The 13364-nt window shown below is 40.8% G+C and overlaps 2 protein-coding genes across 9 annotated transcripts; both read left to right on the plus strand.

The window, feature by feature from the left end:
- Positions 1–241: 241 nt before the first annotated feature.
- On the plus strand, positions 242–12167 carry LOC128019650 (vacuolar protein sorting-associated protein 54). 8 transcript variants are annotated; one of them, XM_052605773.1, is made up of 24 exons: positions 291–437; positions 2269–2419; positions 2847–3088; positions 4100–4181; positions 4289–4323; positions 4488–4619; positions 5132–5517; positions 5623–5749; positions 6570–6599; positions 6810–6917; positions 6995–7047; positions 7128–7224; positions 7409–7779; positions 8453–8579; positions 8726–8907; positions 8992–9104; positions 9405–9468; positions 9546–9651; positions 9741–9828; positions 10161–10282; positions 10351–10431; positions 10506–10613; positions 10693–10787; positions 10983–12167. In XM_052605773.1, the coding sequence occupies exons 2-24, from the start codon at positions 2281–2283 to the stop codon at positions 11086–11088; spliced, it is 2994 nt and encodes a 997-aa protein (XP_052461733.1). In that variant the 5' UTR covers positions 291–437; positions 2269–2280; the 3' UTR covers positions 11089–12167. The 8 variants fall into 8 exon arrangements, with proteins under 8 accessions (XP_052461758.1, XP_052461733.1, XP_052461748.1 ...); XM_052605788.1 differs by having other exon boundaries at positions 317–437; positions 2279–2419; XM_052605780.1 differs by having other exon boundaries at positions 324–448.
- Positions 12168–12666: 499 nt separating this feature from the next.
- ca1h19orf53 (chromosome A1 C19orf53 homolog) lies at positions 12667–13354 on the plus strand. The gene is made up of 3 exons (XM_052605941.1): positions 12667–12830; positions 12991–13046; positions 13126–13354. The coding sequence occupies exons 1-3, from the start codon at positions 12743–12745 to the stop codon at positions 13282–13284; spliced, it is 303 nt and encodes a 100-aa protein (XP_052461901.1). The 5' UTR covers positions 12667–12742; the 3' UTR covers positions 13285–13354.
- Positions 13355–13364: the final 10 nt, after the last annotated feature.

Raw genomic sequence — 13364 nt, forward strand, 5'->3', positions numbered from 1 at the left:
AATGAACAAATGAACAGAAATACATAATTAATGAATGAATAAGACAGAGAATGGATAAAAGAAAAAAACATTATAATAAAGCGGAGTTATTTCATTCGAGCACCGATATCTTTCTTGAAAATAGAAAAAGAAGGTATTATTTTAGTTTTATTTTAAAAGAAAGTACATATAAGACTGTAAATGTTTTATTTTTATTTTTTCAAGGAATCTTAAAAAATACAAAAGTCTTGAATAAGACTTTATAATAACGGATCGAATAACTTTATGACGTTCGTCTTGTACGCGTGTAAACCGGAAGTCTCCGCGTTACGCGCGCAGTGCATTATGGGCCGGTGGCCGGCGGACCGCTGAGTGAGCGATATGAGTCCGTCTGTGAAGATGTGAGCGGGATCTGACGATATTATGATCTCCAGGAGCTGCTTTATTTCATATAACAGGTATCTCAGAGGTTTGTGAGTGTGTGTGAAGCGTTTAGTGAAGCGGAAACGGATGTTTATCTTGATTAGCGCTGCGGCTAACAGCAGCACACAATAACAAACACAACACATTAAACTGACGAACTTACTATAAAACACTTGACATTACGAGTGTATGCTCTTCAAATGTGTAATTAAACGTCCATGGGTGCGTTAATGCGAATGCGACGGCCTTATTAGCGCTGAGTTGATGTGTTTTGCTCTTAACAGGCGATTGTTTCTTTGATTTGTGTATGAATAATCAAACATATAATATAATAAATAACATCAAGCTGAGGTGTGCGTCTCCACATGATGCTCAGTAGTGATTATTATCAGATCTTGAATGGGGCTGAGCTGTCATTCACAGCTTTCTAGGTAAGAAGCATCTGTAATGTCTCATAGAGTTATATAATATCTAATAATATCTGTAGTTCATCAAATATAGATAGTTAGTCGATTATCTTAAGTGAGAGGCTTCATTGTGAGGAGATTATGATAGAGCTGTTCATTTCATCTGATCAGCTCTCAGCACTGTATCTGTTCTGTGTCCTGTCTTATCCATTCAAAGTCATTCATTATTCAATACGCTAATATTAATTATTTGGAGATTTCTTGGTTTCAGACCCGATTCCCTGTTCATTAGGGCCTGGAAAACATTGAGATGTACTGTATATAGAATGCCACAATGCAAAAAAAAAAAAAAAAAAAACAGATTCATTTTCTTTATCAAGGATAGTTTTGTTTTTCTTTTTGGATTGACATTTGATTAACATTAATCAGCTGAATCTTGCAAACATATCCAGTTGACATTTAACACACAAATCATAAATAAATTAATAAACAATATATATTTTTTAAGAAATACTGCTGCCCTAGAAAAGATATGTTCAGTTATGATAAAAACAACATCAACTGAATAATGCAAGCATGTCCAGAAAACATTTAACCAACTGTTTTTTATTTGTTTATTTTTATAGGATTTAATTAATATTTTAGGAAAACGTTTATTTAATTTATATTTAATTAAAAATTATAAATCTATTTATTATTATTATTTAATTTAGTAAGAATTGGGAGAAAAATTTGCTCAGTTCTCATAAAAACAGTGCAAGAAAAACAATACTTTTTCGTTACATAAAAACAGGATTGATTTTGTTCACATAAAGCATGTATGTCATGTGAATGTCTGCGTGAAGATGCCTGGAGTGAGTTCTCGTCGGGCTTCTGAGTGAGTTGTGTAGGGTGTAGAGTTGGTCGGGCTCTTCCTGCTCTCAGACTCTGCAGCAGCTGATGTCAAACCACAGTGCTTTCGTTTCTCATTCTGAATATTAGAAAGCAGATGTGTGCCGTGCTCTTGCACTGCTTTGGTTCAGATCTCAGATCCAGGCTCTTCTCTCCGTCTGTCTGCTCTCTCAGGAGTCAGATCGGAGTAAACGGCTAGAAGTGATTCAGATTGCTGCACACACACCTGCAACATGTTAGGTGTGTGTGTGTGTGTGTGTGTCTGACTCCATCTTCCTCTGTACGTTTTTCACTCTGACTCACTTGTTTTTGTTCTCTGTGTGGGCGGAACAGATATTCTGCTGATAATATTAATAACAACACTATGTGATAAACCAAGGGGAATTTTTTTTTTGTCAAGTTTGTAATTGTTTTCCATCATTCGACTGAAACCTTTAGTATTTCACAACGGTTTAAACCAGTCTGACATTAGTTTGAAGGGAAATCTAGTGCTTTTCTTCTAAAAGACTGGTACTTCCTGTGCTGACAGGAAGTTGATGTGTGTTCTTGTGCTCTCTTCACATGTGAGGGATCCGCAGTGATGTCCTCAAATCAGGGCTCGCCTCCGATCCCTCAATCCAGCGATGGACTCTTCCGGAAGCCCAGGGACCCTTCAGTGGCCCCCAGACACTATCGAAGGGTGCGCTCCTTACCGGACGTGTGCCCTAAAGAGCCCCCCGGTGAGAGACCAGCAGAGCTTGATCTGGGATCAGCCACATCTTACTCTTTTGAAGAACTTTAGTTCTTGTTCTGTATTGTTAATATTTCAACAATAATATTAGTAAAAAGTCAAACGTATTTTATTTCAGAGACAGTTATTTTCCAAGGCAACATTTGTCATTTTTACTAAAAACTATTTGAACAGTTTTTTGTACAGAAATGTAAAATGTAAAAAAAATAATAATAATAATTAAAAGTATTTCAATTTTTTAAACATGTATTTCTTATTTCAGTTTAAAATAGATCTAGTTTAGAATGGATTTTTTTTTTCTTTTCTTTTTTTTTTAGAATATAAGTTACTTTTTTTCTGGTTTTAGTTGTCTCTAATAAAGTTTTTTTAAGACAGTACTAATATTCTTCCCTGATCCTCTTTCGTGGTCTGTACAGGTGAGGCTGGAGCTCTCTGTGATGGGCCGTCTGTTGTGGCTGACCAGCACCGCTGGACTGTGTATAACTCTAAAGTGAACCTCCCCGCGGCCCTCAATGACCCCAGGCTGGCCAAGAGAGAGTCAGACTTCTTCACTAAGACCTGGGGCCTGGACTTCACCGAGACCGAGGTCATGCCTTCCTTCTACCTGCCCAACATCAGCCGAGAACACTTCAGCTCGTACCTGCAGGAGACGGCTCAGGTGAACGCAGATGAATAATTCACACACTGCCTCCTGAAACTGACTGCTACATAGACCGGATCATAGCAGTCATCACGCCTCATTATGTGACTGATTTGGCAGTAACTGTTGCATTTTTTATTATCTAAATAATGCTGAATAAAATCTATAAATAGAATATGGATGGACAAACTATATGGAAAAATTTTATTTTATAAAATTAGAATTATTTACTTGGCACTGAAAAAAAGACACACAAACACACACACACACACGTATATATAAAATAACAAAAATTTATAAAAATGACAAAAGCACATAGAAAATGTAAATAGTTGAAAATATAAAAATAAAGCTCAGTTAAAAATATATAAATAAATACCATAATAGTATAATATTACTCAAATAAAACTGCCACTAAGTTAAAGTATTCATATCAAATAAAAACAAAATATTAAAATAGAATCAAGTTGAAAATATTAAGACAAACTATAATAGTATAAATGGTAGTATAATATATAATATAAATAATACTGGCAATAGGACATCAATATATGGGACACACAAATATTGATTAAAACAGCATTTTTAAAGCAGCTCTGCTCCTGGAGCACATGTATGACTGCTGCAGGCATCTCACTAGGGTCTGGAGGCTGTTAGTGACCTCGCGGTGTATTAATAGACACTGAGGGTCTTGTTCTGTTCCCTGTCAGATCTTAAGCTGGAGAAGACTTTATTTAGTCTGGGTTGCTTGTGTTTATCTGGCACACTGGTGAGAACAGGCTGGGCTCAAGACCATGGCAGGCGGTGTGTCTCTGTGGGTTTCTGAAGGTCACATGACTCTGCTTTTCCACCTGGGATGCTTCTGAAGAATGAGCCTCTGCGTTTCCTTCACAAGAAGATCTTTTTTTAGTGGTCAGCTGGTTCTGTTCTGCGTCGGGATCGGAGAGTCAGAATGTGTTTTGGAAATGTTGCTGTGGAGGCTCTCATAAACACAGCATCTCACGCCGACTGTTTGTTTGTGTCTCTCAGAGGGAGAAGATTCACGAGCGCTGTAAGAACATCTGCTTGAACAAAGACGATCTGGCAGTGCCCACCATCACCAATAATCACGGTACGGTTCACTGAACTCTGAAGCTGCCATCATCAGAACACAAGCGCTCTGTCAGAGGAACCGCTTTAGCTTCTGTAATGTGTGTTTGTGCCTCACTTCTCTCGTAGATAAAGCCAGAGCTGAACTGGAGCAGGTGCCCAAGGTAAATACACATTTAGTTTCTCCATGCAGAGATAGAGAGATCTGCTGTAAACCAAAGTATGAAATGTTGTCTCAAAGAGCTAAATAAAGCTCTGTGGAGAAAATGAATGAGTACTTCCTCTGGATCCGCTTGCCTTCTGATCTTCTTCTCTCCATCTCCCTCAGATCTTCATGAAGCCTGAGTTTGTGCTGAATGATCCAGCCACGTTTAACGCAGTGTTGCCGTGGTCTCACTTCAGCGTCGCCGGGGGCAAAAACAGCCGAGATGTTGCGTCGTCACGGTTACTGCAGGAAAAGGTGAAAAAAAACCATGAGTCATCACGACCAATCAGTGCTATTATTAAAATATTATTATAGTTATAGTTTATTTATTTTTTATTCCAGGTACAGTTTTAGTAATTTTCTTGTGTTTTTGTAAAAGAAAATAATTTAATATGCCTATATAGTTTGACTTTTTTAAATATATAATTAGTTTACATTTATTTTAGTACATCGAAATGAGAAATGTTGGCTCGGCAACTAGCTGAAATGATAATTAAAAAAAAATATATATATATATATATATATATATATATATATATATATATATATATATATATATATATATATATATAATTTTTTTTTTTTTTATTATTATTTTTTTTTTTTTCAGTCAATGTTTATTTTATTTGAGTAACAAACACGTTTTTCATGGTTTTAGTTAACCAATATGCCAGTTCGCATAAATTTTGATGTATTGTTTACAAATGAAGAGGACAGTCTGGCAGAACATCCCATAATGGAAGGCTCTGGTGTCTGTTTTTCTGTAGTTGAGTCACTATCTGGACGTGGTGGAGGTGAGCATCGCTCGGCAGATCTCTCTCCGCTCTGAGGCTTTTTTTCACGCCATGTCGTCGCAGCACGAGCTCCAGGATCGTCTGCGAGAGACGTCCGATGCTGTGGCCAAGCTCCGCGCACGCACCGCCGCCATCGACCGCGTGATGTGCCGTGGGCCGCTACAAGCACTGCGGGACACTCTGACCCGCAACAACTGCATCAAGCTACACAACAAGCTGAAGCTGATGGCGGCCGTGCACCAGACGCAGCCCACCGTGCAGCTGCTGCTCTCCACCTCAGAGTTCGTCGGGGCGCTGGAGCTCATCGCCACCACCAAAGAAGTGCTGCAGCAGGAACTGCAGGGGATTCACAGCTTCAGGTGCAAAAACACCTGCACCAGGAAACATACTTACCGTACAAGGAACAGAAGAGTAAGAATGTGGGCATGCGGTTTATTTCCTGTTGTTCGTGTCTCTGTCCGCAGGCACCTGGGTTCTCAGCTCTGTGAGATGGAGAGGTTGATCGATAAGATGATGGTGGCCGATTTCTCCACGTACACTCAGAGCGATCTCAGTCGAGCCTTTGAGGAGGACGCTCAGGTCCTGGAGAAGGTCAGCAGGAATCAAATGTGCCTTTATCTTCTGAAATAACAGATCTTTGTACTGTGACAACATACCATAACTCTCACAGCACAAAACATCCTCCTAAAAGAGCATTCACCACAGCTGCACTGCAGAAGTGTATTCAGCTTATAAAAAGGTCTGAATGCATGCAGATGTGTCTGATTTAAAGTTTAAAAGTCTTAGAAGTCTTTTCTGCTCCTCAAGGCTGCATTTACTTGATCAAAAATGTTATAAAAACGATAATATTGTGAAATATTATATTTTAAATAACTGTTATATAGTAATTTATTGCTGTGATGTGCAGTTGTATTGTCAGCATCATTCCTCCAGTCTTCATCGTCACGTGATCCTTCAGAAATCAGTCTAATATGCTGATTTGCTGCTCAAAACAAGTTCAAAAGAACAGCATTGATTTGAAATGGGAATCTTTTGTAACATTGTAAATGTTTTACTGTCACCTTTGATCAATGTAATGCAGTCTTGCTGAATAGAAGTTTACTGAATTTAAAATAAACACTCACTGACCCTGAACTTTTGAACCAAAAATAGAGGAAACCCAGGCGTTCTGGCATTGGTGCAGGTTTTCCTGTCACATCATTTTAAATGTGAATCTGAACTTGCGAGTAAATGTCGTTGAACGTGAATCGTTGCATGCAGACCACAACAGTGGTTTCCAGTTGCCAGGTGTGAAGTAAAATCGAGCCCATGTACCCGTCGACGAGGCTGCGCTCTGTAAATCAGGTCATGTTTGTGTTGGATGTGGGCCAGTGTTGGTTTGAGGTTTACAGTGTCAGATCTTCTCATACAGGTCCCACAGCAGCCTGCAGCGTCAGGAAAGGTTGGTCATGTAATGCTCCAAATCCCACACCGACGAAACCGCCGATCTGATTTAATTTCCTTAATGAAAGTGCAAAACCACAGACGATGAGAGTGAAATCTGGTTCATTGTAATTGGAAATCAAATCAAGATGATCTCCGCAGCATGTGTTGTTTGGTGATGTTTTTGATCTGCACGTGTTGTGGTTATAAATCTGTGTCTTCATCACAGGATCGCTTGCAGTCTCTGGTCTTCGGCCTGTTGAGACAGAGGAAGCTGGATTTCCTGGACATCTACAGCGAGGAGATGATCCGAGCAGCTAAAAACATCGTTCGACAGGTACATCACATGACAGAAACACAAAAATGAAAATCCAAATGTTTCTTTGTATGACTTCTCTCTTTTTCCCCACACAGTGTGTTATGAAGTCTGTGTCGCAGATCAGTGAGATCGATGCAGACACTGTCAAGTGAGTTAATATATGTTTAATATAAATATCACTGCACTGTTTATCACAACTGACTATGTGTGTGTGTGTGTGTGATGCAGATTTCACGAGCAGATGCGCTTGATGACGTTTCATCAGTGGTTTGATCTGCTGCTGGATATTTTTGAGCACTTCATCCTGTTCCTCAAGAGGATCAAGGTAACAGACTGATGTTCTTCAGGACGAAATGCACTATACTTGTTATAAACCACCAGCAGTCACTGACATTCAGAAAGCTTCACTTGGTCAACACAACTTCAAAATAGACTTGCATTCGACGTTCCTGGCAAACAGTGTTTGCTTCAAAATGTCCACAATGCAAACTCACCTGTGTTTGATTCAGGCTACGCTCAGCGTCATCCGCAACGTGGTGCTGGAGGTGCTGGACAGCAGCCAGAGGAGTCGGCTAGCAGACGCCAATCATTCTGACGGCAGGACCAATGAGGAGGAAGAGGAGGCGGAGTCTGGAGGCCCCGCCCTTCATTCAGGAGAGGCGGAGCTTGCATATCTCACTCACGAGGGGCTGTTCATCAGCGATGCGCTGAATGAAGCGGAGCAACGCAGTAATGCAGCAGCACACGCACAGCTGAGAGCACAGACACACACAGAGACCTGTGGGAGCGACTCGGCCTCCGTAACCACCGAATCATCCTCCAGCAGGGAACACAACTCCAACACTACCTCCTCCCTGCCCATAGGAGGCGCTGCTGCCATGTGAGTTAGCATTACAGAAGCGTTTCTGTGGTTCAAAGGTTTGGGGAAAATATTTATTTTCTAAATAAACAATTCAGCGAGTATGCATTAACTAATCAAACTTTCTATTCATCAAAACAATCTAAAGAGACATGTATCACAGTTTCTACAACAATATTCATCACCTGTTTTCGGCATTGTTGATAAACAGAAATATTTCTTGAGCAGTAAATCGGTATATCAGAGTGATTTCTGAATGTGACACTGAAGACTGGAGGAATGATGCTGAAAATTCAGCTGCCCATCACAGGAATAAATTACATTTTACAATATATATACAAATATAAAACGGCTATTATAAATTATAACAATATTTCACAATACTACTGTTTTCACTGTATTTTTTAACAAATAAATGGGTGAGCAGAAGAGACTTCCTTCATAAAAAAAAAGTAAAAATAAATATATATATATATATATATATATATATATATATATTTCTTTTTTTTCTTCTTTTTTTTTACATAATGTTTTGTATACAAATATTGAAGTATGTTATAACATTTAACATTTCTACACAAATTTGATTTATTGTAATGCAAAAAAAATGTTTTTGTATATGTATATCCTTTGTGTAACAGCATGAATACACCGGCTGTGAAAATCTGTGAAACATGTGTGTTCTGTCTGGCAGTAGTGAGGACGTCATGCCGTCTGATCTGGAGTTGAGTCGGGTGGCCAGTAACGTTCAGGAGCTGCTGTACACGGCATCAGACGTCAGTCACGACCGCTGCGTCAAAGTGCTGATGACCCGAGCCAAGGTAAACACACACAACCGGTTCGAGCACTTTTAACGCATCGCTGCTTTCAAAACTCCTTTAAACATGACGAGTTGGTCTCCTCCTGTATGAGTTACATAACGCTGACACTACGAAGCACAGCTGTTGACGTCAGTCTGGTTGTGCAGGACGGCTCTCTGGAGCGCTTGAGCGCGTCAGAGTTTGTGTGTTTGAGTCAAGCGGTGGAGTCGTTCGTCAGAGACACTGAAGAGCTGTGTGGCCGGCGCAGCATGAGCCTGAGGGGGGCGCTGCAGAGTCAGGCCAACCGCTTCGTGCAGCGCTTCCATGAAGAGCGCAAGACTAAACTCAGGTACAGCTGCCCTCGTGCGCTTTAGAGCTGTGAGCTTCCAGGCAGAGCTCAGTGAGTCACTGCTGTGTGTGTGTGTGTGTGCAGTCTGCTGCTGGATAACGAGCGCTGGAAGCAGGCCGAGGTCCCGGCTGAGTTTCAGGATCTGGTCGACTCCATCGCTGACGGACGCATCATGCTGCCCGAGCGCAGACACACAGGTAGTGAACTATGGCAGTTCCTAAATAATTAAGTATATACATATGGATTTCCATAAAAGAGCCTATAACTTCAACACTGATGTTTTTTTTTTTATGTAAAAATCTTGATAACATTATAAGTGGACCTCAGAGAACAGTACAAAATAAAAAAGGCAGTTCATGACCCCTTTTAAGTTTTATAAACCTAATCTAAACATATTTTTTTCCCTAGTTATACAGATTTCTGTATTATAAGTGAATGATTATTTTTGTACTTTGCCGATCACATAGTGTGTGATGAATGTATTTGGTGTGTCTCAGGGTCCGAGGACAGGAAGCCCGGTGAGTTTCTGTGCGTCGATGCGCAGAAGTACGCTGTGGTGGGGTGAGTTTTCACTACTTGACCAGTAAGTTCTCCTCCTGTCCCTATTGTGACCTTTAACCTTTTGTGTGCTCTGACAGGACGGTGCTGCTGCTGATCCGGATGTTTCTGGAGTACTGCCAGTGTGTGAACGACATCCCCTCCATCACCACCGACATTCTCACACGCCTCGCCGACCTGCTCAAGGTGTGTGTGTGTGTGTGTGTGATGTTCAGCTGGACACTGCCCTCTGACATCACTTGACTGACAGGTTGTGCTTTGTTTCCATGACTCAGCACTTCAATTCTCGCAGCTGTCAGCTGGTGCTGGGGGCGGGAGCTCTGCAGGTGGTGGGCCTGAAAACCATCACCACCAGAAACCTGGGTGAGAAGAAACATGTGATGCGTCTCCTAGATGCGCTGATGATGTTTACTAAATCTGAAATCACAGGGGCACTGTGGGTCCTTAAAGAATCTTCATTTGAGCTCTTACATTTGGGCACATTTATGCCAAAAGATCTCTTATGAGCCCACAGTTGAAGAATGATGGTGTTTATATTGTCATGTGCTGTAGATTGTTGTATGAGAGCATATTTAATCTCTCATCTTTTTTACATGAGCATATATTAACTCACATACATTTCATAATAAGAGTCCTGGTGTATTTCAGGCTTGATTCTAATTAAAAGTGTATAAAATGTTATTTTGGTTGCACAGCTCTGGCGTCTCGCTGTCTTCAGTTGGTGGTTCACTACATCCCTGTGATCCGAGCACACTTTGAGACCAGACTGCAGCCCAGACAGTACAGCATACTGAGACACTTGGACCACATCACCAAGGTAAACATCCTCTCATGCACACAGCACACGGTCACAGCTGTTTCACACTGCTAACACTCTCTCTTCAGGACTACAACGATCACATCGCGGAGATCTCTGCCAAGCTTGTGGCCATCATGGACAGTATGTTTGAGAAGGCTCTGTCTAAGGTGGGTTTGGGTCTCTGTGATCTCTGTAGTATCTCTGTGCTTTATCACGGCTGAACCGTGTGTGTTCTCTGCAGTACGAGGTGAAGGCGCCGATGCCGTCTGCGTGTTTGCGTAATGTGTGTAAACAGATGGCTAAGATGCACGAGGCTATTAATGAGCTGTTACCAGAGGAGCAGACGCAGGTGAGACGCCACGTGTGATGCTGGAGACATCAGCGGGAGCCCAGGCTATACACTCATGTGTTTGTGTGCTTGTGTGTAGATGCTGTTCCTCAGGATAAACGCCAGCTTTAAGCTGCATCTGAAGAGACAGTTAGCGCGGCTGGGAGTCGGCAATGATGGTGGACCTCAGTATGGGTGAGCGACTTTGAGAATTACAAACAAATTTCTATAATATTGATTTTACATATAATAAATATGTATTTAAAATTAGTCTATTTTTTTACTATCATTTTCTACCAGTCTGTGATTATATAGGAATGTTTTTTTCATGAATTCTGGGATGTGACTTGTTCTTTCTGCCATCAGCTGCTCATCTTTCTCTCTCTACAGGCTGGTAATGGTGGATGTGGCGTTTTACTCAGAGAACGTGCAGGCTCTGCGCTCTCTGGAGCATCTGGACTTAAACATGCCGGAGATCTGGGAGCAGAAAAGGTGATGACGGACAGCTCGTCCCGGCCAATCAGGCCTCTTTGTCACGCCTACCATCACGGTGACCAGCTCCGCCCCTGTATCTGAGGAGGACGTGAAGAGACTCAGGACTCGAGGTCTTGTGTGTTTGAATCCCTCGAGACACTGGAGTGACCGCTGGTGACAGACGCACTCTTCAGGGCTGTGATTCAGAGACTTCTGTACTAACAGGACGTGCCCCGGAGGTACTGACAGACTTCTTGTGGAGACCAAATCAGGACAAGCTTGAGTGGTTGATCAGTCGCTCATAGGATTTGTGGGGAACATGTGTTTTGTTGTCGTAAAGCGGAGACGCCTCAGTGCCTCCTCCAGTAACGCCACTACAGTGCATCTTTCCATTTGTGTGCAGTTCTGTCTGATTATTATTATTATTATTGCTGAATTATTTAATCACAGTCAGAGGAATCAAGGAATGGTTATTTATTTGAATCGATTTTGTTGTTGATTGATCAATCATGGTTTTTTTCACATAAATCTTTCAGGTGATAACATCTATTTGGAGATCTGGAGCTAAAAAGGGTTTTAAACACATTTGGCTGATTTGTTCTCTGATTTTTCACCCATATAAATATGGCTGAGTTGAAGGATTAAAACTTAAAGGGTTAAAGGTCAAGGATTGCAGTCCATCTGTTTAAATGAAGTCTGCTTTATATGATCTACATGGAGATCTTCTGTACTCCTCTTCAACAAAATCAGATAAAGTCTTTTACATTAATCAGGTTTAATCAAAACTATTGAAGATATTGGTAACACTGACTTCCAGAACCATATTATACTAAATTATATTAGAAAAAGAAATTAAAATGAAGTTTAAAGTCAGAGGAGAAATGAAGAAGAGAGTCCTACTGTGTTCTTGCAGAGATGAGATGCAGCCGAGTCTCGAAATGAAATAATTGTTCATGGAGATTCATCATTATACCTTCTTGTCCATGCAAACTAGAGCATTAACTTGATTTCTCCAGCATCCACATGTTACTGTCACTTTGTCTCTTCTCCAGTGCTACTTTGAATAAATCGAGGCCTGTGATTGGTTGTTGAGAATGGAAAGTGTGTTTTTAATCATCTATTGTTTTGCTATTTAACACTCATTCTGTTTGGTTCAAAAGTGCCTAACCTTTAATTTGGTGTCAGAAGCTTCTAACTAAAACTGTACATTTGTGTGTTGCGTGTGCGTGCGTGTGTCTATGTGTGTGTTTCGAGGGCCCTCGTTTTGGCAAAGAAATATACTGATGAGAAACTCTTGTGGCATGCTTGACTTTTTAAAATGTGGCACTTTTTATCATTAATAAAGCCACATTGAAAATAAATACTGTGGATTATTTTGCATATTACTTGTAGGCTGTTTCTCCAAATCTAGCTGCCTAATTAGTCCAAAACATTTTGTTTCATAAATCATGTTAGTCTTAAAATTAGTTTGCAATTTTTATCAATTAAGTATGCAATTTTGCATTATTTATTAACATTAATTAAACCGTATTTTATTTTTTAAATTTACGTAACACACTCTGTTTGGCATTCAGAGTAGACTTTTATTTTACATTTTAATCCTAACCGTTTCAGGGACTTTTATTCTGTTTCGCGTCTTCCGTCTTTCTGTTTCCGGTTGCGATCAGACCGTTGAAATGCCTCAAGGTAAACAGAAATTCAAGGCGCAGCGACCCGGAGGAGCTAAAAAGCAACCACAAAAACCGAAAGGACTCAAGAAAGGGGGTAAAAACATTGTGTTCTTAAATAGAAGAGTACTGTGGGCGTAAAACTGCGATAATTATAGACTACTGCGTAGCAGCATGTTGAGTGAACGCATTTGCGGTACAGACGCGCGTGCGCAATTCAGTTTAATCATGTTAATTCTTAAAATCCTCTATTTCAGGAAGAATAATCGCACCCAAAAAAGCTCAAGTGGTCGAACAGCAGAAGCTTAAGAAGGTAAGCGTTCAGTCCTCACGTAAAACCGTCCTGTGTCAGTAATAGTGGTTTAATGTGTGTGTTTGTGTCTGTGGCGCAGGGTTTGGAGGTGGCCATCAGGAACAGGATCGAGCATGAAGTCACACAGAGGGCCAGCAAGTCCCTTCATAAGAAACTGAGTGTGCTGAAGACTCCAGCAGGGAAGAGCGGGACCTCTGGACCCCCAAACCCAGCTGCTGGATCCTCCACATCCACCTGAAGACAGGCAATCATGTAGTGTACTGTACAGCCGCTAGATGGCGCCATATAAAACCTGATGTGTACCTCTCTCTGGACTGA

This window comes from Carassius gibelio, chromosome A1, assembly GCF_023724105.1.
Source record: "Carassius gibelio isolate Cgi1373 ecotype wild population from Czech Republic chromosome A1, carGib1.2-hapl.c, whole genome shotgun sequence".
NCBI lineage: Eukaryota > Metazoa > Chordata > Actinopteri > Cypriniformes > Cyprinidae > Carassius > Carassius gibelio.